General features: G+C 36.7%; 3 protein-coding genes and 1 pseudogene across 4 annotated transcripts; all 4 read left to right on the top strand.

The window, feature by feature from the left end:
* The first annotated feature begins 2,575 nt into the window (after positions 1 to 2,575).
* LOC124398482 (caspase-6-like) lies at positions 2,576 to 5,174 on the top strand. The gene is made up of 5 exons (XM_046868724.1): positions 2,576 to 3,042; positions 3,284 to 3,418; positions 3,602 to 3,678; positions 3,763 to 3,938; positions 4,787 to 5,174. The coding sequence occupies exons 1-5, from the start codon at positions 3,014 to 3,016 to the stop codon at positions 5,006 to 5,008; spliced, it is 639 nt and encodes a 212-aa protein (XP_046724680.1). The 5' UTR covers positions 2,576 to 3,013; the 3' UTR covers positions 5,009 to 5,174.
* Positions 5,175 to 13,178: 8,004 nt separating this feature from the next.
* On the top strand, positions 13,179 to 14,469 carry LOC124398494 (caspase-6-like). Its single transcript, XM_046868763.1, has 2 exons — positions 13,179 to 13,350; positions 14,074 to 14,469. The coding sequence occupies exons 1-2, from the start codon at positions 13,179 to 13,181 to the stop codon at positions 14,292 to 14,294; spliced, it is 393 nt and encodes a 130-aa protein (XP_046724719.1). The 3' UTR covers positions 14,295 to 14,469.
* Positions 14,470 to 15,246: 777 nt separating this feature from the next.
* LOC124398446 lies at positions 15,247 to 19,236 on the top strand (annotated as a pseudogene).
* Positions 19,237 to 20,106: 870 nt separating this feature from the next.
* On the top strand, positions 20,107 to 24,981 carry LOC124398470 (caspase-6-like). 2 transcript variants are annotated; one of them, XM_046868712.1, is made up of 6 exons: positions 20,107 to 20,175; positions 22,261 to 22,398; positions 22,655 to 22,731; positions 22,824 to 22,999; positions 23,844 to 23,988; positions 24,080 to 24,981. In XM_046868712.1, the coding sequence occupies exons 2-6, from the start codon at positions 22,277 to 22,279 to the stop codon at positions 24,292 to 24,294; spliced, it is 735 nt and encodes a 244-aa protein (XP_046724668.1). In that variant the 5' UTR covers positions 20,107 to 20,175; positions 22,261 to 22,276; the 3' UTR covers positions 24,295 to 24,981. The 2 variants fall into 2 exon arrangements, with proteins under 2 accessions (XP_046724668.1, XP_046724659.1); XM_046868703.1 differs by lacking the exon at positions 20,107 to 20,175 and adding an exon at positions 20,529 to 20,557.
* Positions 24,982 to 25,086: the final 105 nt, after the last annotated feature.

Here is a 25,086-nt window from a genome sequence, read left to right as displayed (position 1 = left end):
TGTTTCTAATTGCACTTTAACCCAAAGTGGGTTGAAATCCCAGAAGGGTAATTAAAGTTAATTTAATAAAGTTAAAACTTTTTTTGAACATTTTCTTTGTCATATGCAGATCGATTTTAAGCAGGGAAAAAAAATCGATTTAAATCGCAAATCGGATTTTTTTGTGAAAAAATCTGGGATTTTTTTTTAGGCCATATACCCCAGCCCTACTTACCACTTCATTTTGCCTCTGAAGGCTCGAGTTCAGGGCGTTCAGATGTCGGGTTATGTCGAATCCAAAATCAGCCAGCCAAACAGGATCGGTTAGTTCTGGCATCGGTTGTCCCTTTTTGCCAAGAATTGTCTAATTTCCTCTTAAAGAGAGTATAAACTATGCAGTTCAGACCCCCGACTGAGCCATCTTACATCAGTGTGATACACAACATCTCCGTATTCAGTGTGAATGTCAAGTAGAAACTGACAGTGGCACAGGGCTTTGGAGCGTATATAATTAATAGCCTTTATCACCAGTTTTATAACGTGATCATATTTCAGATGTTTGGCACATAGAACTTGTTGGTGAACAATGGAGTTTTATAGCTTGACTTCCTTCTTCGCTGACTTTGTTACACACCAGAGTTGATAATCCACTGTGCTCACCAACCATGGCAGGTGCGCCATCCGTAATAATCCCTGTGATTTTATTCCACTGTAGTTTTATGTCATCTACGGCGGAACAAACAGAATCAAATAAATCCGTCCCTCTTGTTTGGTCCTTAAGGCTCTGGAGGTCAAGTAGCTCTTCACTCACATTCATTTCACTGTACAGTCTCAAAAAAATCAGTAACTGAGCGGTGTCGGATGCATCCGTGCGAAAAAAAATTCAAACTCCACTCCTTTTGCCTCCAACTGTCTCTTAATATCAGATGAAACTTCTTCACTCGCTGTCAAATTTCCTTTTCTTACTTCCAGTTGCCATATTGAACTTAAGCGAAGCGAACACGCATATAAAAAAAAAAAAAAACAGAAACACAAACTTCAATATGAACGTAAGAGCCGCATGAAACCAGGCAAAGAGCCGCATGCGGGTTGGCCACCCCTGCAACTGGAGAATGAAGTGACTGATGGGAGTGGTAAGACTAATAAATAAATAATTTGCTGCTGATATAAGCAGTCCATTATTCCACAGTATTGTTTGTTCGTTTATTGGAAAACTCTAGGTGAGTCTTTTTTACATTTGGTCAAAATTATTTACAGTTTTGTATTGTGTATGTTCCATTTACATTTCAAATGTATATTTACAGTTTTTCTCGATTGCTAAGACACATTTCTTGAAAGCTGCTCTCCTTTTCTCTAAACTGTGAACACAAAACCCAATTCTTAAGCTACATTCACAAAACCGCAGACTCTTCTTGCAAAACCAAACTTTCACCTCAAAACAGTTCCATCTGTGCTCAAAACTGAACAATGTTGTCAAATCATGGTTCACTGTAGGCTAAATGCATGTTGCAAAACAAAAAAAAACTGTTCATTTTGCACTTGTACAAAAAAACAATACAGAAATCTTATGCGTTTGCCACCTGTGTACAGTAAGCCCATGTAAAAATAAAGTACAAAAATATACAAATAAGTGCATTACTCAGCCACAGCATCATGTCTCCGTACTGGGTCAGGCCACAGGACTTTATCCACATCACAGGCCACATTTTGTCTGGCCAGGCAACGGGGGAAAAAAACCCTGGCATGCTGTATTCAGGCTTGGCATGCCTCCACACCTATGTCACCACAGGCAAGTCCCATGGCTTGCAGGAGATGTACCCTGGTGTAAGGTTGGCGTTCATATACCTTCCACCGCCATGAGGAGAAGAATTCCTCAATGGGGTTTAGGAAAGGGGAGTACGGTGGAAGGCAAAGATTGATAAAACCTTGGTTCATATTGAACCACTCTCTAACCTGGAGGGCTCTGTGAAAACTCACATTGTCCCAAACAACAACAACATAGATGGGATGCTCATCCTGCTGCCCTAACAGAGAATCTCGCGTGTGATTGAGTGAGATTTGGTGAGATTAAACGCAGCTTCATCCATGTACACGTATTCATGGGGTCTTTCCATTGCATCCAGTTGAAGAACCCTCTGTAGAAATAGATATAGTTTTGTAAGTGATACGGAAAAAGTGATTTAGGCCACTACAGTAAATCACTACTTAGAGTAATCAACATTGAATGTGTCTGGATATATGCCAAACTGTACATACTGGAATCTTTGCTCTTTGACTCTGTCTGAGTCGCGATCAAAGGGCACTCTATATAGCTGTTCTCATGCGCAGTCTGTTGCGGTTGAGGACACGATCAACAGTAGAGAGGCTTACACTGTTGATACCCTCAAAATGTACATGGTCCTCAATGATCTTGTGCTGAATTTCACTCAGTTTAATAGTATTGTTCTCACGGACCATATCTCTTGGTGTGGGGAGAACATACCTGTTCTCCCACCCCCATGTGGCAGTCTTTCAATTCTACAAAAAGAGAACATGGAGTTACAAAACATATACATGGAATACTAGGCCTACAAACAGTTAGACCAACCCTCCATGACACTACTACAGTAGATTGGTACAGTGATGTACTGAAACATATATTTACTTACAGTATACTGTGGTACAGTATATAGTATGTCATACAGTAATTGCTGTCAATATTTATATACTGTAATATAATGTCAAAAAAGGTAATTACCTGTTCGCTTCTCTAAATCTTCGGATTATGGTGGACACAGTGAATCTACTGATGTTTGGTTGTACCCTTTGTCCAGCCTCCCTCATGCTCACACCATGGACAAGAACATGGTCAGAAGAACTGAGCATTTGGTTCCGACAATAGGGATTAGTGTTTTAGCAATTGAGAAAAACTGTAATGTAACTTCAATGTTAGACTTCCACTACAAAAAAGTAAATTGGATTTTTTAAATATGGAGCAACTACAGGAAGTGTTTACATTTGATTTATTGTGTTTGAAGCACCTCTAAGAGAGACAATGTCTGGGACAAGTGTGCAAAGTGAAAGGTAAAACTAATACATTTATTATATAGTGTGTGTTTGTGTGCATGTTTGTGTGATATTACCATGAACGCTATGCTGTTTCTCTCTAATTACACTGTAGTGGGCTGTTGTATAGTCTACTTTGGTGAATGTAGTATGATAATGGTTACTAATGATGGATGGATAATATATATAATTATTTATAATTTATTTATTAATTAAACAATTTTGTATTAAAAAAATAGTATATTCTTTTAATTTCCAGCAAACTTGACGAGTACAAGATGAACCAGAAGAGGCGTGGCTTGGCACTAATCTTCAACCAAAAAACTTTTGAAAAATCTGAACGTTTATCAGAGCGCAGAGGTACCGATATAGACAGAGACAACCTCACACAAAGGTGCGCACTCACAAACATTTAAAACAGTTATCTATTCTAGATCTCTAAATTCTGCTATACTGACTAGATATCTGCTTTTGGTGTGTGTGTGTGTGTGTGTGTGTGTGTTTACATAGATATTTTTAGCCTCCTGTATGTCTCTGTTCACTTTACCCATAACCACTTTCCATTTTTATTTTTTAGATTTCCAGAATTAGGGTTTGAAGTACAATCTTACAATGACAAAAAAGTGGCAGTGGTGCAAGAGAAACTACGTGAAGGTATAATCTTGAAAGGTTTTTAGAGAATTGACTTGTTTACTATACATTTTGTTGCAGAAACTTTATTAACCTATTTAACCATAGCTGCTGCAGCCAACCACAAAAATGCGGATTGCTTTGTCTGCATATTCCTATCTCATGGGAAAGAAGGGAAAATTGAAGCATTTGATAATCAGATTGAAATTAAGGAAATAACAGATTTATTCAGAGGGGATGAGTGTAAGAGCCTTGTTGGGACGTCCAAGATCTTCATCTTTCAGGTGACTGTGAACAACAACACTGCTCTTCCTTTAGTACATTACAGTATATCAATAAAACATTAAATATATAGAAAAATGAAGATTTAACTTATAGAGATATACTCATGCTTGCTCTCTACTTGAATAATGTAGCTGAGGTTGAGGAATTGTCATGCTTTAAATGCATGCTGACACTGATAACATTTTACTTATGGATTTTTTTTTTTTAAATAAATGTATTTAATTTAATTTACTTAGATTAATATATAAATGTAAATAATTTAGAAGATAAGAAAAACATTTATAGTAAAGATTTGAAGCTCAAGCCATAATTATATTTAAAATTTAATCAGAAAGTTAAGTATAATATAAAGCCTCTAAATAAACTGCTCTATTTTCACAAAATTCCCTAAAGATTTTAATGAATATGTCATGAACTCTTAGTGTAGGAACATTTACATTTATGGTATTTTACAGACAGCATTATCCATAGCAACTTCCAATTATCTTATTCATACAAGTTGAGGGCTATGAGCTTTTAGCAGTTCTCAGCAGTGGCAGCTTGGTTGTTCTGATCACTGAGCTACATCTTCCCCAAACCTCAAATAAAAAAATATATATAATAAGACTTGAACACAACAGTTATAGCAATTCGATCTTGTATCTACATAAGTCTGTTTATACTTTATATTACCATGTAAATGTAATGATGGTTACATTTATACACTAATTTTCTTTTCTTCTCTGAACAGGAATCTTTTCATATCGCGATCCAAACTCTGGAACGTTCTATATTCAGGATTTATGTAAAACGCTGAAGCAGCATGGCCCAACTATGGAGTTCACTGAGATCTTGTTTCTGTTTTTAGAATGTAGCTGAAAATATGAAAGACGTGACAGCAGTGCAGGGGAATGCATTAGATGAGTTGGACGCTGCTGATCCAAGAGAAGAGTCAGAAAAGGTAATTTATAAAAATCATATTCTGATTAATTATTCCCAAAATGTTGCAGGTACTTGGCATTGTTTCAGTAAGTTTTTATCAGAAGGTATTGTCTCTTTAGTCACTGGGAGGGATTCACTGCAAGGGTGAACACTGTGAACTGCTCCTTGCACTGAAACCATGTCTTGAGATCAAAATGACTGAGATTTTATGTGCAGTTTAGGTGCTGTGATTAGGATTGAGTAAGTCTGCGTGTATGACTGAGAACTGTTTTATGAGAACACTGTGTCTAATAAGGACATTCATGGACTATCATGTAAGAGTCCTCCACCAAAGGAGTGTTAGTGTGTGTGTCAGTGTGTTTAACAAATACATGGTATATCAGGGCTTTAGTGAGTTACTGTACATGTTTTGTGTTTATCGGTGTGTGTATGTAACAGACATGGTTTAGCAGTGCACTGGGTATATGGGGACCTTGTTGTAATGTGATAGGCAATGTACATCAGCAGCTGTGTGTATTGTGTCTGACAGAAACATGGTCTCGAGGGACTTCACTTTTATTTATTTATTTATTTATTTATTTATTTTGCACAAATATAAACAATATACAAGAATACAATCCAAATATTGTGCAGGGAGAGGCAAAAAACCCGAGGGGCTTATTTAAAGCCTCCACCTAAAAGGCAACAACAAAACTAAACTAAATATAAAATTAAAAAGAAGAAGGAAAAAAAAATAATAATAATAATATACTTCAAAAACTATATAGAATACATAAAGTTCATAAAAAAAATCAATAAACAAAAGCACAATTACAAAGCAGCAATAAAATAATTTTTTATATATCTTTTATAACTTTTTAAAAAAGAATATTTTTCTACTAAATGAGAGAAATTATTCCATAATTTAATACCCCTAAATCGTATAGAGTATTGACCTCTACAAGTTAGAATTTCTGGGAAATGAAAATCTGCACATTGACGAGTTTTTTTTACTTTAAAGAGAATTTACTTTAAAATACCCTGTAAATTGCTCTGAAATGTTACCTTCACCCGAATATATTTTATAAATAAAAACACAAATTTGAGAAATGTTGATATCACAAACAGTAAGAATCTAAAGTTTTTTAAATAGAGAAGCCGATGAAGTATATACATTAGATCGGGTTGCAATCCTAACAAAGCGTTTCTGAAGGGAAAACATTTTATGAAGATTAATATGAAAAGTGCTCGGCCAAACTATAATAGAGAGTAAAAAGACACTCCTAACCCTGCTTATTATGCCAGTAGATGTATGTATCTTCCTACTTACATAATCAGCTTGTTCCTTCCAACTCAAATTCTCATCAACGAAAACTCCCAAGAATTTTGCAGTTGACACTTGATGCAACTCAATAGACTCAATTGTAATTTTTGCTAAGTCCTTCGGGTAAAAAATTTTTCCACTAAAAATAATAGTTAGATTTTTTTAAGTTTAGAGATAATTTATTTAAATTAAACCAATTAGCATAAGCAATTAAACTATCATTTACACTCTTAATCAATACATTTAAATTTGAGTGAGAGAAAATGAAGGTTGTATCATCTGGAAACATTACTGGAAACATTACTATTTGAAACATTCGATAAATCATATATATATATATATATATATATATATATATATATATATATATATATATATATATATATATATATATATATATAAGAAATAGTAAGGGTCCAAGAATGGACCCCTGGGGAACCCCACAGAGTAATCCTGCTGTATTTGAATAGCAACCATTAATGCAAACAAACTGTCTTCTATTAGCTATATAATTTTTCAACCACTTACATGAAAAATCATGAAAGCCATATTTGACCTGTTTGACAAGAAATACAGAAATATCATGTCCAGCTAAAGATATCTTTAATTCGTCAATAATTTCACTTATTTCTACAATTTAAGGTGGCTTAAAGATAGAAATAATAGGAAAATATCCTGATTAATAATCCAAAGGTTTGCCACTACCAGCAGGAATATTATTAGCCAATGTTTGACCAATGTCAACAAAAAATTCATAAAATTTTTGAGCTTTATCAAATGGATTATAAAAAAACTGTCACCATCCACAAAATCTGAAGGTAGCTTTGAAGTAATCTTCTCTTTTTGCAGCACCTGGTTTCTTTCCATGTGGTTTTAATATCATTTGAACACCTCTTAAATTTTTCACTAAAATATAGTTTTTTTGCACATCTACTAGAATAATTATATTTATTTCTGTAGGATTTATAAACCCCAAAGGTGAGAGGTGTAGGATTTAAAACATATTTTTTATGGAGTTTGTTCTTAGGCCTCAACATCTTTTGTAAGCTAACTGTATACCAAGGCTTATAAAGTGCTAATTGATTTTCTTTACAGAGCTACTAACTGGAAAACATTTATTAAAACTAGAGCTAATAATAATATTCATACTCTTTCAGCATCATGTTGCTCATACAGATCATCCCAGGAAAAACTAGCACTCAAATCTTTAAATTTAGAAATATTTATGAGCAGTTCTGCTTCACTGGACGATGTCCGATTCTGAAGTGGTATGGCTGGCAAGGAGAAGTACCACCTGGTCACTCGAGCATTGTGGTCATCATGGTGTGGATCCAAGTTAATGCTTTGTGGTCTGTTTCCAGGATGAATTATCTTCCTAGCAGGTAATACTTCAGGCTCTCCAGGGCCCATTTTATTGCCAGGCATTCTTTCTCAATGGTGGAGTACTGGGTTTCACGTGGCAGTTTCCGACTCAGGAAGGCGACTGGCCTCTGGTTGCCTTCCTCACCCTGGGACAAGACTGCTCCAATGTCCACCGAAGATGCATCAACCTGGACGGTGAACTGCTTTAAGTCTGGATTGCGTAAGACCCAGGTAGTCTGCCTCAGCCTTGGCCCACGCACATTTGGCCACGTTCAGTGTCAGGCCCGCCTCCTGGATCCTCCTCAGGGTCTGTTCTAGGTGGCTCAGGTGATCAGCCCAGGTCTCGCTATGGACCACCACATCGTCCAGATACGCGGCCGACCATTCTTTCCCGCCTTGCAGCACCTGGTCCATCAACCTTTGGAATGTTGCTGGTGCCCCGTGTAGGCCGAAGGGAAGAACCGTGAACTGGAAAAGTCCTAGTTGGGTCCTGAACGCTGTGTAAGGTCTGGAAGTCTTTTCCAGAGGCACCTGCCAATAGGCCTTACACAGGTCTAAGGTGGTCAAGTATTTGGCTCCCCTGATCTTTTCCAGCAGATCGTCAATGCGTGGCATCGGGTACGCGTCGAACTGGGACTGGGAGTTTATTCGACGGAAGTCAATGCAGATGCAGAGGGTGTTGTCCTTCTTCGGTATGATGACTACTCCATTCACTACTTGACGGCCCGATTACTCCCATCTCCAGCATAGTCTTGACTTCTGCTTTCAGCGGTGCCACCAGCCTCTCATGTACCCAATACGGTCTCTGTCGAGATGGGGTTTTATTTGTCAGGCAGATCTTGTGGTGTACCAGGTCGGTCCATCCAGGCCTCTGACGAAACAACGCCGGTTATCGACCAAAAAACGCTTGCAGCTCAGCTTGTTTGGGTGCCTCCAGGTGGCCCGGGTCTACTTCTGCTGGTTGTGCCTTCACACTAGACTGTCCGGGTGATCCTCCTCCTGATTTTCCTCCACCTTTTGAATGAGCAGTACTGGTTCTGCCTTTTCGCTGGGAGGCTCTTTCCACTCCTTCAGCAGGTTAATATGGTATGTTTGTGTCGCCTTGCCTTTGTCAGGATGATAGATTTCGTACGTCATCTGCCCCATCCATCGTACCACACTGTAGGGCACCTGCCACTTCATAAGGAGCTTACTCGTGGACGTTGGCAGCAACAACAGTACCTATTGACCTGGTCGTAGCTCTCTGGAACAGGTTTGCTGGTCATACCACGTCTTCTGGGCCTTTTGGTGGTTCTCCTCTGCCAGCTTCCTGTAGTTCTCAAGTCGATCCCTCATCTCTAGGATGTACTTGACTATGCCCTTCTCAGCCTTCTTTTCTGAACAAGGGTCCTCCCAGTTTCTCCGGATGAGATCCAGAGGTCCTTGGACCTGCCAACCATACAGGAGCTCGAAAGGTGAGAAGCCAGTCGATGCTTGTGGCACCTCCCGGTAGGCAAATAGCAAGAAGGGTAGCCATTTATCCCAGTCCCTTCCAGTTTCCGACACAAATTTCCGCAGCATGCTTTTGAGCGTTTTATTGAAGCGCTCCACCAGTCCATCTATCTGCGGGTGGTATGGACTGGTCTTGATAGCGGTGATACCCAGCTGTCGGTGTAACTGTCTTATCAGCTTTAAGGTGAAGTTGGTCCCTTGGTCCATGAGGATCTCTTCCGGGATTTCCACCTGAGAGAACAGCTGAATGAGAGCATTTATGATCTTAGGGATGGTGATGGAGCGGAGAGGAAATCCCTCCGGGCCCGAGTGACAACTGGACATGCTAGCTGGACGTTAGCTGGACTTGATCGTTCTTCCTTTCAGATTGCTTGTACCAGTTCTGGTAATACCGGTACGTCACGTCCCAAAATCACATCCACCGGTAGAGTTTCAACAATGGCCACAGTGAGTAAGTATGTCTGTCCATTAATGTTCACATTCACCTCTATTTGGGGGTATTGTTTCACCTCTCCATGCACACATTGTAGTTTTGTGTGATTTGTGACACATTGGTGCAGATGTGTTGTACCTTGTTGTAATGTGATAGGCAATGTACATCAGCAGCTGTGTGTATAGTGTCTGTCTCGATGGACTTCAATTTATAAAGTTATTGTATGAGCACCATATACTTTATTAAATCAATTTCTCTTAAATTTGCATCTGATAGATGTAGACTTACTTACTATTGTACATTCTCATCCCTCTGAGGTAAGGGTTTGTTATAGAAGCACCACATAGCAGATATGACCTGGGTGATTGTATATTATGAGTACAAAAGTGACCCAAATATTATAGTATAGTTAAGCCATTATTGTTATTGCTGGGTGTTAATTATATTGTTGTAAATCAATAAAGAGGCAGAAAAGATTATGTAAAAAAAAATATATACATATTTTTAATTATGTCGAAATGATAGTCCTTAAATGTGTTAACCTGGCTAAGAAGACACTACAGCCATGTTTTACACTGATTTTTGGAATACTTCAATATTTTGCTGCTGTCTATACATCAGATAGTCAGTAGAATGTGAGGGTAAATTTTAAACATTAGTTAAGCTAAATGTATGTTTAAACCAAAAATGGTTTGAATATCTTATTTGTTTGTGTCCAGCCTAAAGGGAGGTATTAGCCATTAAAATATCCCTGGACAGGTCTTTATAAAAGCACTTTGTTTTGCCTATTTTCAGATTACCATCATAAAGGACCAATCTAAGCCTAAGGAACAGGATTCAAAAGAACTTTGTGAAATGACAGTAAGGTTGCCTGATAGACATTATTTTTGTCATAAGAAGTTCTGTTAAATATTATTATTGGTTTATATTTTTAGGTATGTACTGTATCTTACAATAAGCAAAACAGTTCTTAAACAAAAAGAAAATTACAGGTTTATATTGCTTGCTATTTCATCACCTCAGCTTTCAGTGCTTACACATACCTCTTATAGTCAAGAGTAAACCCTGTGAATTAAGAATGAGGTTTTTTTTTTAACTATATTTGTGTTTAATTTGTGAATATGTTCTTAAACATATAGATTTGATTATGATGTTAATTGGCTGTTCTGGTAACACTTTTCACAGAATTGTAAACATAAAATGGTACTTGCAACTGTTTCGAGCATTAACAAGTGTGCTGCCTGTGTTGGATCTGTGTCACACAAATAGATTGGCCCAAGATGCAAAGGTCAGTAATAAACCTTATATTTTAATATGGTAATTTATTTATAACTGGTATGGTTTGTCCAAATAGTTCACTGTTTCAAGGTAGTGGTTCTGGCCTCCAGTGTTTTCATTTTATTTTATGTCTAAGAATCTTGCATTCTAGCTTATTTAGTTCACTCTCTCTTGTAGTCTGCTCTGCTTTGCTAAACTTGGAGGAACGAATCACTAACACGGGTAAGCACATTTATACATTGTTTCATAAACTTTAGTCAATTTGAAAGAGAAATTTATAATAATTTGTTTTCTGGTACTAGGGCATAAGTTCTGATGAAGATGAGTCACTGTCAGATGAGGAGTATGTACCAGATTCAGGCAGGGAATCTGAGAGTTCAGTAGAGTTGGCTATCCATCCCAAGATTCCTGATGTTGCAAACAAGGGCAAAGTGTGTTTAAAGACCAGAAAAGGATCTTGTGAAGATGCTGATTTACTCTATGAGGAACAGTTGACTGATTCAGAGTCTGATGAAGCAAGCTTTGCACGATGCTCAGATAAATTTTCAGGGAAAGTTCTGGTTAAGCAAGTGTCAGAAGCCCAAAGAAAATCAAATGTTGCAGGATCAGACAGCTTAAATCTTCCAAATGCAGTCCCTGGTACACCTTCAAGCAAAACTCTTTTGGAAGTAGAAAAGGCAGTTGGTGAAAGTGTTCTATATGGAGATATTGAGGAATCATTAATGGTAGCTAAAGTGGCTATAGCTGATGAGTGTCTGCAGTCATTTGTAATTTCTTGTTCAGAAAATAGGAAAACTACTGTTACATATGTGGGAAACCACAGTCAAAAATCTCTCGCCATTTGAAAACACATATGGCAGAAGGTGAAGTTGCAAAAGCACTGTCATTGCCAAAGAACTCAAAAGAACGTAAAGTACTTCCCGAGAAACTTAGAAACAAGGGCAACTATCAGCATAATTTTGATGTGGTAAAGAAAGAAACTGGGATGCTCAAAGTAAGAAGAAGAGAGAGTTTACGCATTGCATGTACTGCAAAACGATGTTTGTTCGTAAAGACCTATGGCGGCATGTAAGATGATGTTCTTTAAAGCCAGGAAATCTCAGGAAACACCAGGGTAGGACCAGGGTTTTGGGTTTGGCAGCCATGGCATTTCCACAACAGATATCTCCAGGGGTATGGAAGCTCCTCAGTGTAATGAAGTACGATGGGGTTGCCTCTTTAGTACGAAATGACTTTTGCATCCTTCAACTAGCACAGTCTTTTTTCCATAAGCATGGAAATGACACCACCAAGCATGAATATATTCGTCAGAAGCTTCATGAAATTGGAAGATTTTTATTAACTCTGCGCAGTGAGTCTTGCATACAAAGCCTTGAGGAAGCTGTAAAACCTGCCAACTTTCCAAATGTTGTTCAAGCTGTCAAGACTCTGTCTGGCTATGAGAAAGAAAGGAACTGTTACCAAAATCCAAGCCTAGCATTAAAATTGGGGCATACTTTACAAAAGCTTTGTGAGATCTTGCATTGTAGAGCTTTAATGGCGAAGGATGAAGAGCTAATCAAGTCAACAGAGACATTTAAAAAACTGTATACCAGAAAGTGGTCAGAGCTCATTTCCCACAATGCTTTAAGCACACTAAATGAAGCAAAATTTAACAAGCCATTGTCTCAGGTTCTTCACAAACACCTTGAGACAACTGCTGATGCATCATTTGAAAACATGAGCAAAGAGCCATCAACACAAAGTTATGCAGAGCTTGCTAAAACCACCCTTGCAAGAATAATTTTGTTTAATCAAAGACGTGCTGGGGAAGTATCAAAAATGCTAGTAAAAAGTCGTTGTCCTTCTTACACCACACATGGTGGATGCACTGACACTGTTGCTCAGTAAAAGAAAGGAATGTAAGGTACTGAATGAAAACTGCTTCTTGTTTGCTAGACCTAAGTGCCAAAGTCATTACAGGGGCCAGGACTGCCTAAGACTCTATGCATCCCAGTGTTGCTCAAAATCCAGAACATCTTAGATCAACACATTTGCGTAAACATGTTGCAACTCTCTCTCAAATTCTTAACTTGAAAAATAATGAATTGGACCAAGTTGCTGACTTCTTGGGACATGATATTCGTGTACACCGTGAATACTACAGACTCCCAGAAGCTACAACCCAGCTTGCTAAAGTTTCAAAGACAAAGATGCGGATTGCTTTGTCTGCATATTCCTATCTCATGGGAAAGAAGGGAAAATTGAAGCATTTGATAATCAGATTGAAATTAAGGAAATAACACATTTATTCAGAGGGGATGAGTGTAAGAGCCTTGTTGGGAAACCCAAGATCTTCATCTTCCAGGTGACTGTGAACAACAACACTGCTCTTCCTTTAGTACATTAAAGTATATCAATAAAACATTACATATATAGAAAAATGAAGATTTACCTTATAGAGATATACTCATGCTTGCTGTATGTCTGAACCTACAGGCATGTGCTGGTGAGAAACATGAAAATGCTGTGACCGGCATGATGGCAGTGGATGGTGATGACGACGAAGTGGTGGAGGAAGCAGCTAACATCTGCACTATCCCTGCAGGGTCAGATTTCATCATGTGCTACTCTGTAGCACCGGGTGGGTATAAATGAAATGAAATAAAAATAACCTAATAATAAGTTAATGATATATAAGTAAATAATAAGTCAAAATACCAACTAAACAATTAGAAAAAAAGCACTCATCTCTAGTAGAGTACTCTTTACTTGAATAATCTAGCTGAGGTTGAGGAATTGTCAAATGTCTTCAAATGCATGCTGACACTGATAACATTTTACTTAATTTTTTCTCAAAATAAATTATTTTAGTTTATTTTTTTGGATTAATATATAAATGTAAATAATTTAGAAGAGAAGAAAAACATTTAAAGGAAAGATTTAAAGCTTAAACCATAATTATATTTATGATTTAGTCAGAAAGTTAAGTATAATATAAAGCCTCTAAATAAACTGCTCTATTGTCACAAAATTCCCTAAAAATTCTAATGAATATGTCATGAACTCTTAGTTTAGGAACATTTACAATTATGGTATTTTACAGACAGCATTATCCATAGCAACTTTCAATTACCTTATTCATACAAGTTGAGGGCTATGAGCTTTCAGCAGTTCCCAGCAGTGGCAGCTTGGTTGTTCTGATCACTGAGCTACATCAAATAAAAAAAATATATAATAATACTTAAACACAACAGTTATAGCAATTCAATCTTGTATCTACATAAGTCTGTTTATAATTTATATTACCATGTAAATGTAATCATGGTCACATTTATACACTAATTTTCTTTTGTACTCTGAACAGGATTCTTTTCATATCGCGATCCAAACTCTGGAACGTTCTATATTCAGGATTTATGTGAAACGCTGAAGCAGCATGGCCCAACTATGGAGTTCACTGAGATCTTAACACTGGTCAACATGAAGGTTTCCAGACTTGGGAGAGATTTTAATAATATAAAACAGATGCCCTGCTTCACCTCCATGCTGACTAAAAAACTCTACTTTAGGTCCAAGAAACAGTAAAGTGCCAAATTTTAGTGTATAACTGTTCACCAATATTCATTTGGTGATCAATAAACATATTTGGTCATATAAGTGTTTTTTTGTTGTTGTTTTTTTTAACAGCGGAACAAACAGAATCAAATAAATCTGTCCCTTTTGTTTGGTCCTTAAGGCTCTGGAGGTCAAGTAGCTCTTCACTCACGTTCATTTCACTGTCCACTCCTCTCAAAATAATCAGTAACTGAGTGGTTTCGGATGAATCCGTGCTTTCGTCGCAGGCTAACGAAAAAAATTAAAACTCCACTCCTTTTGCCTCCAACTGTCTCTAAATATCAGATGAAACTTCTTCAATCCTCAGTGACACAGTGCTACGAGCCGGCAAACATTGGCGAACTGTTGCTTTTTCTCAGGACAAATGTTCTCTACCATTTTCATCACACAGTCTTTAATAAATTCACCGTCAGTAAAAGGGTTGCAGTGTTTGGCAATCAGCGTTCCCACCTCATAGCTTGCCTTTGTGGTATTTTCATTCGTTAAACCTGCTTCAAGTTGCTTCAGTTTTTCACCAGTTAGCTTGTCGTAATTAGCATGTTTCGTCTGGTAGTGCCTCTTTATATTGAACTCCTTGAACACAGCCACAGTCTCTTAGCAAATTAGGCAGACACAGTGGTTTCGTAACTCAGTAAAAAAAAAAGATTCCGATTTCCACTTGTCCTGGAAACGGCGGCACTCGCTGCCAACTTTCCTTTTCTTACTTCCAGTTACCATTTTAGAAATGGGCAAGAAACAGATCAGGCGCAAAACGGGGTCGCGAGAGTTTGGCCACAAGTTTACTGCCATCTTGTGGTGAAATATAAAATTGCTTTTTTTTACGCGTGTATTATACTGTGGACAACAGTACTGGCGGACCATATATTATTGATTTTATAACAGAGGCTTCGGCACAGTGGAAATATGAACAGGGGCCGCATTTGCCTGGACTTTGGGCATGTCTGCCCTACACCATACCAAAAATAACTGTGATTTAAAACCAGGTCGATTTAATTCATGGAATATTTGAGAAATAACCTAGTTCTTGTTAATGCCTAAATCATAGTCTATATGAACAATCTGTGGAAGATTAATCCAAATTTTAATCTAACAGAAGAATTTATGTAATCGAGAACATGAAATGTTCTGGGCTGAATTGGGCTTTTTGGACTTACCACTGGTCCAAAAGCAAATATATGTTGCAGGTACAATAAGTAAAATTTAAAACTAACAATTAGATTTTTTTTTTTTACACTATTATCTCTGTATGAGTTTAGTGAGTAATTTGTGGGATTAGTGAGACAGGTCTTTTCTAGGTGGTATTAGGTTCAGTAGGTGGTGCTATGCTTTAACAAATGAAATTCACTTCTCTCACACTGGCATGGTAAAGGTTGTGATAAACATGTCATGTCATGTGTACTGGAGCTCCTCCCCATAAAATTTAGTTGACTTGAGGTTTCAAGTCAGTTTCCATTTGTTCGTAATTTTCCTCTTCAGTTTCACATTTTTTGAGGTTGTATTTACTTTTGTATAGTTTAATTTAAGTTCTATTGTCTTTTAAAGGTTAGCCTTAACGTTAGACGTTTTAAAGCTTTAAAGAAGTGGACTGCCAGCTCAGATAAGACTTTTACCTTTTCATATTTTTCTTATTTTTGCATTTAAATAGCCAACAGAGAGAAAATGTCCAGAACTGGAGAACAAAGTAAAAGGTAAAACTTCCATTCTTTTACCTAATGTTTTTTTTTTGCCTTGTGAACATATGGGTCACAATACTGCCAGGATACTATTATATTTCTTTTCGATTGTGTTCTCTAACTAGAGAACTGTTTTTAAGGCATGTATACTGCAGTCATACTCTTACCAACATTTTTATAATCATATTTCAGCTAATATAGTCAACATACAGTGCAATTACAACATATAAGAATAGTCTATTGTGTCAGCTATTCAGGTTATAAGTAATTGTATATTTAATGTATGAATATACATGATTTATATAATGCATATATGTTTATAAACTCATCATCCACTTTAATCGAAACACCTGCTTAATTATCCATATTGAATAATTCAGTATTTTAGAAAAGTATTTAATCTTCCAAAATTTCACATGTGCAAACTCTTGTTTTTTGTAAGTGAAAAAAACAGATGATTGACCGTTTAAAAAAAATATATTCTATAAACTGTATTATTCATTTATTTTCTGTTTCACTATATGATTCTTGTAATTTAGATGGAGATACAAATACAATGCAATACTTACAGTATCCCAGTATGCACCTAGTGTTCTTTAGATTTGCTCCAAGTGTTCCACAAACATGACCTGGATTAATTACTTAATGATGGTAAAGAAAATAATGAAATATTGTAATATATTTCTGTTTGTATGCATCAACATGGTGTGGCAGTTTCAGCTTGCAAAGTTAGTTAGTGTGTCTAACCAGTAGATAAACATTATTCATATTTTTTATTACAACTTCTATCATCGTCCAAGAATCAGTTGCCTGAAGTGTATTTTATACAACTGCATACATCTGTATTATTATAACTGACATCCTTAAATATTATCTATTCATCGAAAAAATAAACAATTAAGCATCATTTAATAGTTTTAAGCTCTTGTATCAGTGTTGTATAGATGAAAATTATTTTATGTTCTTTTACGTTTCATTAGACTTGAGGAGTACATGATGAACCACACGAGGCGAGGCAAGGCGCTCATCTTCAATCACGAAACATTTGTAAAATCTAAGGATCGCTATGGCACAAATAAAGACAGAGACAATATCATAAAAAGGTGCACAGTCACAAATATTTTGAGTAATATGATTGATTTATCTCTGGAACATTTTATACTGAATATCTGTTTTCTCTTTGCACATAAACATTTTGAGCATCCTGTGCTGTAAGTGTGTTCTCAGTTGTATCCTGAGAGCAAAGTATACTTTCAAATACTCAATTTTATTTTATTAATATTTGGGTTCAGCTTTAAAGGCCAAACTACCTGGAATTACAAGCAAAATTAACTATAAAATAAACACAATTTTGTGCTTGTATTTCAGATTTCAAGCTTTAGGGTTTGAAGTGAACTCTTACAATGACCAAAGGAAAGCGGAGGTGCTAGAGGAAATACGTAAAGGTACAATCTCGTTAAAGACCAACACGTTCTTAGATCTGATTTATTAATTATTATTAATGTTGCATCAACGTTGTAAACTTTTTTCACCACAGCTGCCTCAGACAACCACGCAGATGCCGACTGCTTTGCCTGCATTTTCCTAACTCGTGGGGATGAAGGAGAAATTAAAGCCTATGATGATTAGATTGAAATTAAGAAAATAACGGATTACTTTAGAGGGGATAAGTGCAGGAGCCTTGTAGGGAAACCCAAGATTTTCATCTTCCTGGTGACTGTGATGTTATTTAACAACACTAACACTACTTGTTGTTTAATATAATACATTATATCAATAAGAGACAAGTCATTTGATTACATATGCCAGAAAATCAAGATTTAACTTTATATTTTCAGAGATGTACACATACTTACTTTATGCATAAACCTACAGACAATCACTGGCAGCGAATCTGAAAATGCTGCGACCGGAATGATGGCAGAGGACAGCGATGCTAAGAGCTACACCATTCCGGCAGGGGCAGATTTCCTTGTGTGCTACTCTGTAGCACCGGGTGAGTGTGAAAAAAAATGAAAGGAAGAGACTTTGTTGAAAAACATTGAACAAATTTTACCTTGCAAAAAACTAGAAAACAGTCTAAACACATTTTTATTCAGCTCTACTATCAATTTTGTTTTAAATGTGTTGCAGATTATCAACTGTTCTTCTGTCCAACATGTTTCTTTCCTTCCTGTGCTCTAGATAATTTTATAATAGTGGTATAAAATCAGCTCATTTGTTTTCTTAAGACATTCATTTTAACTTCTGACTGGCCCAATCTTTTAACAAAAATTCACCCCTAATTGTTATTTGCTGGAAAAATTAATACCTGAATCCTAAATTCTCAAATCTTTTCAGGCTGTTCTGCTCCTTTCATTGGGACAGATTTGTCTCATCCAACCAACAAAAGCTGAATCTCCCTGAAAGATCTGCTCCCATTTATTTTCTGAAAAAACTGCAGGAATAATAACTATAAATACCTTTATATAAGGATATGTGAAATGCATATTAATGTGTTATGAAGGCCCAGACATTCCAAAACATTATCATTTATATGTACATTTTTAGTCATTTATATGTAGCCCTGTTTGTAAGTTTTTTTAATCATTGGTGATTTATTGGTGATCGCATTTAAACACTGATCTTAATGTCTTTTTTTCTGAATAGGATCCCATTCCTCTCAGGATGTCGAATGCAGATCGTTTTACATTCAGAAGTTATGTGAAACATTGAAAGAGCATGCCACAACTATGGAATTCACCAAGCTCCTGACACTGGTCAACCTGAAGGTTTCACAGTGCAACATCAATATGAAAAATGAGATGCCCTGCTTCACCTCTATGCTGAGTAAATCACTGTACTTTAGGTGCAATAATTAGTAAAGCACCCAGTTCTACTGGGTAGTAGATGGAAAAGCTATGCTCTATTGCCTATATTTATGGATGAATGTGTGAATGTGTATATTGTGCCCTGTTTTGGACTGGTGTCCCATCTACTGTGGGGAACATTTTCTGGTCATTTCTAGTCTGACTCCCGATTAATAGTTAATAAATTATTAAATGAATGAATAAATTTTCATTAAAACATTCATTAGATCTGCTTGTTTACTATAGCTGAAAGATTCAAACACTGTGCCATCCAAACAGATTTGTAAATGCAACATGCAAGTAAAAGTGATAGGAAAAAAAATTCTACATATTTTGACTCCTATGGATATTGAAATAGATACTTAAATAAAAATGTTTTTTAAAAGTTGATCAAGTGCTGTGATTAAATCATTTACTGATATACATTATTATTTGACTAATACACACTTTCAATGTCAGTTACTATTAAACAGGTATTTCAAGGAATCTATTTGCTGAATGTTGTTCAACAAGTTCACAAGGTGTGTTGTGTGCTTTAGGTGGCAAATACTTTCTTTCCACTTCATTTCCAACCAAAAGTAAACAGCAGGCAAGAGGTGTGGACAATATAAACGTGGCATTGTTTATAACAGATAGATAGCAAACAATGAACAGGCTTGGTACGCATGGAAATCAGCAATACTTTGGACTCTGGATGTTAGCATGAGCATGGTTTATGAAGGCTGTAAGAGGAAGTGTAACTAAACCCGGAAATGTTCCATATTCGGGCGACGACGCCATCGGTTATGGTGGCGGTGACATTGCAGTGGGGGTTGTTACAATTGTGAACAACACTGAAACAACAACACTAAATAATTGTTAATATTCCATCTAAATGAAATTACATAATAATATTTGCTTAACAATTACATATAAATATCTGCTTAACAATTACATATATATGTTTGCTATTGTGAGAGCGAATTTTATTCACTCCACTAATAATCATGTAGACGGAACCTATGAACACATTCACAAAATATATAGAAACTAGTCAGGTAATATTTATTCAATACAAGTATTATTAGCAAATCATTAAAGTGTAAGTGATTGGTGGAATTACTGGTTTTTTTTTCCCATTACCTAATCCTTTGTTTGTTTTTTACGTCCTGATCATGTGGTTGTCATGCAAGTTCTCCCTGTATTTGATTGAAGTGGTCAATGGGAGTTGTAAATCTTGTTCAGTAGGTGGTGCCATTCCTGTAGTAAATGTACAATGTTGTCATAAACCCTGCATAAGACACGCAGAAGATCCACCCAAATCTTTATTTGTTCATTGGCAGGCTTCAGGTGAGTTTCGTTTTCATGTGTTGTCAAAATGCTATTAGTTTTTTATTTTGTATTGTATATATTCTTATTAAAGTTTTCTGGTAGAGGTGCACAAAGGAAAAGGTGAGACTTGTGCTACTTTTAGATACCTTTAAATAATTTACATTTACATTTGCGGCATTTAGCAGACGCCCTTGTGCAGAGCGACGTACAAAAGTGCTTTGGGATACTATCAATGAATAAATCTACACTGGTATGCTAGATTACAAACAAGATAAATCAGCCTACAACTCTGCTGAGAGTTTTTTTTTTTAAACAAAGTAAACTTGGAAAGTGTTAGTTTAAGTGTTTCAGGAAGAGTTAGGTCTGCACCCGTCAGTTGAAGAGTTATGAGGTATCTAAGGTAAGAGGGTGCTGGTCCATTTTTGGTTTTGTAGGCAAGCGTTTTGAATCTGATACATTCAGCTACTAAAAGCTAGTGGCAGGAGCACAGCAGAGGGGTAATGTGGGAAAACTTGGGCAGGTTAAACAGAAGTTGCGCAGCTGCATTTTGAATCATTTGCAGTGGACAAATAGCGTTCATAGGAAGATCTACTAGCAGAGACTTGCAGTAGTCCAGTTTCTAAATGACAAAAGACTAAACAAGCACCTGGGCTGCCTGTATGGACAGAAATGTTTGAATGCTTCAAATGTTGTAGAGAAGGAACTGACAGGAATGAGCCACATTAGCAACTTGTGAGGAGAAGGACAGTTGATTGTACATAATTACCCCAAGGTTGTGAGCAGTGGCTGAAGGGGAGAGCAGAGAGTAATAAAGAGTTATTCTGAGATCCTGACTTGGAGATGAATCACCTGGGACAATCAGCAGTTCGGTTTTGCTGGGGTTGAGTTTTTGTTGCTGAGCACTCATCTATGAAGATATGTCCGCCAATCTGTGGCATCTTGGGAAGGAAAAAAAAGACGAGTTGAGTGTCATCAGCATAGGAGTGGTAAGAAAACCCATTCGAGGACATGACTTCACCAAGAGATGGTATAGAGGACGAAAAGGTGGAACTTGTGGGACACCAGTGGAGAGTTTGCTTGGGGCAGATGTGGACCCCCTTAATGTTACCTGGTATGAGTGACATTCCAGGTAAAAAGCAACCATACCCAAGCTGCTTCATGGATACCAAGGCTCCTGAGGGTAGACAAGAGAGTCTTGTGGTTGACTGAATGCTGCTGAAAGCTCAAGGAGGATTAGAACAGATGCCAACTTGGCTGATAGAGCAGCATGTAGTTTTTTATTTAGAAGGGCCATCTCTGTGGAATATGCTGATTCGAAGCCAGACTGATTTGGATCATGGAGGTTGTTCTGTGAAAGATAGCCTGACAGTTGGTTAAAAACCAAGTGCGTTCCAGAGATTTCAAAAGAAGGAGAGAAGTGATACCAGTCTGTAATTGTTTATGTCCGATGGATCCAAAACAGGTTTCTTTAAAATGGGAATTACCCTTGCTTGCTTGAAGGTAGTTGGCACATGGCCAGAGGCTAAGGAGATGAAGGGCAGGAGGTCTTGTGAGATGGTTGAAGCGCAGTTCAAGGGATTGGATCCAAAGGGCAGGTGGTGGGATTGCAAGATTGGATGACTTGCAGTATCTCTTCTTCTGTTATGGTTGAGAAGCTTGACAACTAAAGGAGTAGGGGATTCCTGGGTGTGAAGTGAATGCATTGTTGGGAAGGAAGTAAAAGTCCGGCAGATTTCCTTTATCTTCTTAATATAAGGAAACATAGTCTTTTTTAGCAGTCATGGAGGATGGAGCAGGTGGAGCAAGTGGGTTGAGTAGTGAAGAGAAGATGTTGTTAAACTTACGAGGATCTTGTGCAGAGGCCTTTAGCTTTTACTTGTAGAAGGCAGTCTTAGAAGAAGTCACATCCGAAAAAAATTTGCAGGTTTTTTTAAACAATTAAAGTTCCATTGAACTTTCATTGATTGAGATAATTCAGTCTTTTATTAAAAAATACATTATATTATATTATATTATATTATATTATATTATATTATAATATATTATATTATATTATATTATATTATATTATATTATATTATATTCATGCTTTTACTTTTTCAGTAAAACTGGTCCACCAATGGAGTACCAGATGAACCACGATCGGCGTGGCTTGGCATTAATCTTCAACCATGAAGATTTTGCGAATCCTGATAAGAAGCGCCGTGGCACAAATAAAGACAGAGACATCCTCAGAGACAGGTGCATACCCACAAACATAAACACAGAAAAAAAATAGATACCTACTTGGTATAGCAGAATTAGGTGATTGTGTACATAAAGAGTATTGTCACCTGTATAATGTATGTCTGTATGTATTTTTTTAATTATTATATGAATTACTGTATAGAAGAAATCTCACAAAACCTCTTTCTTTCAAAAAAATGTAAGATCTTTTCAGTCCAGCCTAATTTTTATTCATTTATAATCTTTGTCACTTACATTTATTTTCTTTCAGTTTTCAAGACTTAGGGTTTGAGGTACGCTGTCATGATAATAAAAAAAAGGCAGAAGTCCTAGAGGAAATATCTAAAGGTACTGTCTTTGAACTTCCACATGTTTCTGAAATTGTGTATTGTAAATTCTGTTGTATTAAAATTATCAACTTTTTTTTTTTTTTAACACAGCTGCCGCAGCCAACCACGCAGATGCTGACTGCTTTGTCTGCATTTTCCTATCTCATGGGGATGAAGGGGAAATTGAAGCCTATGATAAGAAGATTCAAATAAAAAAAATAACAGATGCCTTCAGAGGTGATGAGTGCAAGAGCCTTATAGGGAAGCCCAAAATCTTCATCTTCCAGGTGACTGTGATGTCATTTTTATATAGTATGGTATAGTTCTTTAATATATTTCTTTATATAATATATATTACAATATAGTACATTATATCAATAAAACATCAGTCATTGTATTACATATGTAAGAAAATACAGGTATAACTATAAAAATGTAGAAATACTTTGTGTATGCCTAAACTTACGGGCAGTGGTGGGAATTAATGAAGTACAAATACTTTGTTAATGTACTTAAGTAGATTTTTCTGGTAACTTTTCTTTACTATTTATTTTTTAGACCACTTTCTGTTCTTCCTACTTCTTACATTTTTAAACCAGGCTTGTTACATTAGTTTCAATCTATTTGGTGCATGATCAAAATATTTCCTCTCATTGCACACCATTTTCAGCCGATCAACCTTTATTTTGTCATTGTGTGGCTTTTACAATCTACTACTGGTTTATCATTTCCTGGCACCACAGACGAAGGTGAGCCTACAAAGCTAACACCCAGCAAGGCAAAAGGCAACAAGATGTATGGCTAACATGAATGAGACAGAGGGAGTTAGTGATGTAAACACGACTGAGAACAGAGACATTCCTGATCAACTGATCATCATCATCATCTTTTCTCTGCTTGTGTTTTATTTGGTGAATGTTCAGCCTATTACCAGTGTGACATTAAAACAGGTAGTAGTAATGACTAATTTTTACTTAAGTACATGTCAGAGACTAAACTTCTTTACTTTAACTTAAAAAAGTATAAACAGTAATTCAGGTTTTACCAGAATCTTTTAAAACATGAGAACTTCTACTTGAGTAAAGGATGTGCATACTTTTGCTATCTCTGTCTACTCTGTCACATGTCTAGGCATGTGCCGGTGATAAATCCGAAGATCCTGTGACCGGTATGATGGCAGAGGACAGTGATGAAGAGGAAGTGATGGAAGAAGCAGCTAACATCTACACTATCCCAGCCGGGGCAGATTTCCTAATGTGCTACTCTGTAGCACCGGGTGAGTAAGAAAAACATTAATGTAAAGTCTGTTTTTTACTTTATCTATTTGGCCAGTCATTTAAACATTGTTATTTTTTTTCTCTAAACAGGATTCAAGGCATTTCGCCATACAGAGACTGGATCATTTTATATTCAGGATTTATGTAAATTGCTGCAGGTTGATGGTTCAACTATGGAGTTCACTGAGCTCCTAACACAGGTCAACCTGGCTGTTTCCAGAAGGACCTTTAATACATTTAAAAAACAGATGCCCTGCTTCACCTCCTTGTTGACTAAAAATCTCTATTTTAGACCAAAGAAATAGTCAGGTTTGGGTCTCAAAGTTCAAGTGAAGGGAAGATTTTATGCTATCACATATCCAAAGACATCCAATACAACGGTGTGTCTCCAATTATGTCCACAATATTTGTGTATATATTGTACAGTAAATGTACTATATATGTAGTTATATGTCATGGAGTGAAGCAGGATGATTGTGCACCAAAAAGTAATGGTAATAAAGAGATCTCTTTAAAGTCTTTCATAGCCCAAAGCCCCTCATGCTGCCCAATGCCACAGTCAGTTTGTTTTTTTATTTCACCTTTTAAGCCAAATTGCATATTATCAGTGAAAAATAATGAACACAAATACAATTGTCACAGGCTTGTTTTCTAAAGCTAAAATTTATTTTCACTTTTACTTGTATTGTGAAAGGTTTACCTTTACCTAACTTATGAATGCTAAAGAAAGTAAAAAAAAAAATAGACTTATTTATTAGTTGTTTGGAGCTATTTGTCAGGGCTCTCTTTCAGCCGCTCCCGGTGCTAATCGCCGACACCTGTTCCGCATTACCCGGTCCCCTCTATTCCTGCTCTGACCTCACTCGCTGTCAGATCTACATGACTGCCACAGTGATCTACAGAATTCCCCGCTGGTTCCTGCTCCTGGTTTTGATTCTAAGGATTCTTATCATATTATGTGTGCTGATTAGTAATAAAGCATGATTGTGTTACTTCCGCTTCCTCTGTATTGTCACTGTCCTGACACTATTAGTGAAAAAATGAAAATGTTGGCACAGATATCTTTCATTTCATTCACACAAAGTTAAAGTTTAAAC

This window comes from Silurus meridionalis, chromosome 2 (assembly GCF_014805685.1).
Source record: "Silurus meridionalis isolate SWU-2019-XX chromosome 2, ASM1480568v1, whole genome shotgun sequence".
Taxonomy (NCBI): domain Eukaryota; kingdom Metazoa; phylum Chordata; class Actinopteri; order Siluriformes; family Siluridae; genus Silurus; species Silurus meridionalis.
Note: the sequence above shows the minus strand (reverse complement) of the source record. Positions and strands in the feature narration are given on the sequence as shown.

Excerpts from the sequence above, each read along its gene's own strand:
- LOC124398494 (XM_046868763.1), top strand. The coding sequence starts at position 13,179 with ATGCTTGCTGTATGTCTGAACCTACAGGCATGTGCTGGTGAGAAACAT. Across the intron at positions 13,351-14,073 it reads GTGCTACTCTGTAGCACCGG|GATTCTTTTCATATCGCGAT; the intron begins GTGGGTATAAAT and ends TACTCTGAACAG.
- LOC124398470 (XM_046868703.1), top strand. Across the intron at positions 22,399-22,654 it reads AGAGACATCCTCAGAGACAG|TTTTCAAGACTTAGGGTTTG; the intron begins GTGCATACCCAC and ends ATTTTCTTTCAG. Across the intron at positions 22,732-22,823 it reads CCTAGAGGAAATATCTAAAG|CTGCCGCAGCCAACCACGCA; the intron begins GTACTGTCTTTG and ends TTTTTAACACAG.
- LOC124398482 (XM_046868724.1), top strand. The coding sequence starts at position 3,014 with ATGTCTGGGACAAGTGTGCAAAGTGAAAG. Across the intron at positions 3,679-3,762 it reads GCAAGAGAAACTACGTGAAG|CTGCTGCAGCCAACCACAAA; the intron begins GTATAATCTTGA and ends ATTTAACCATAG. Across the intron at positions 3,939-4,786 it reads CCAAGATCTTCATCTTTCAG|AATGTAGCTGAAAATATGAA; the intron begins GTGACTGTGAAC and ends TTCTGTTTTTAG.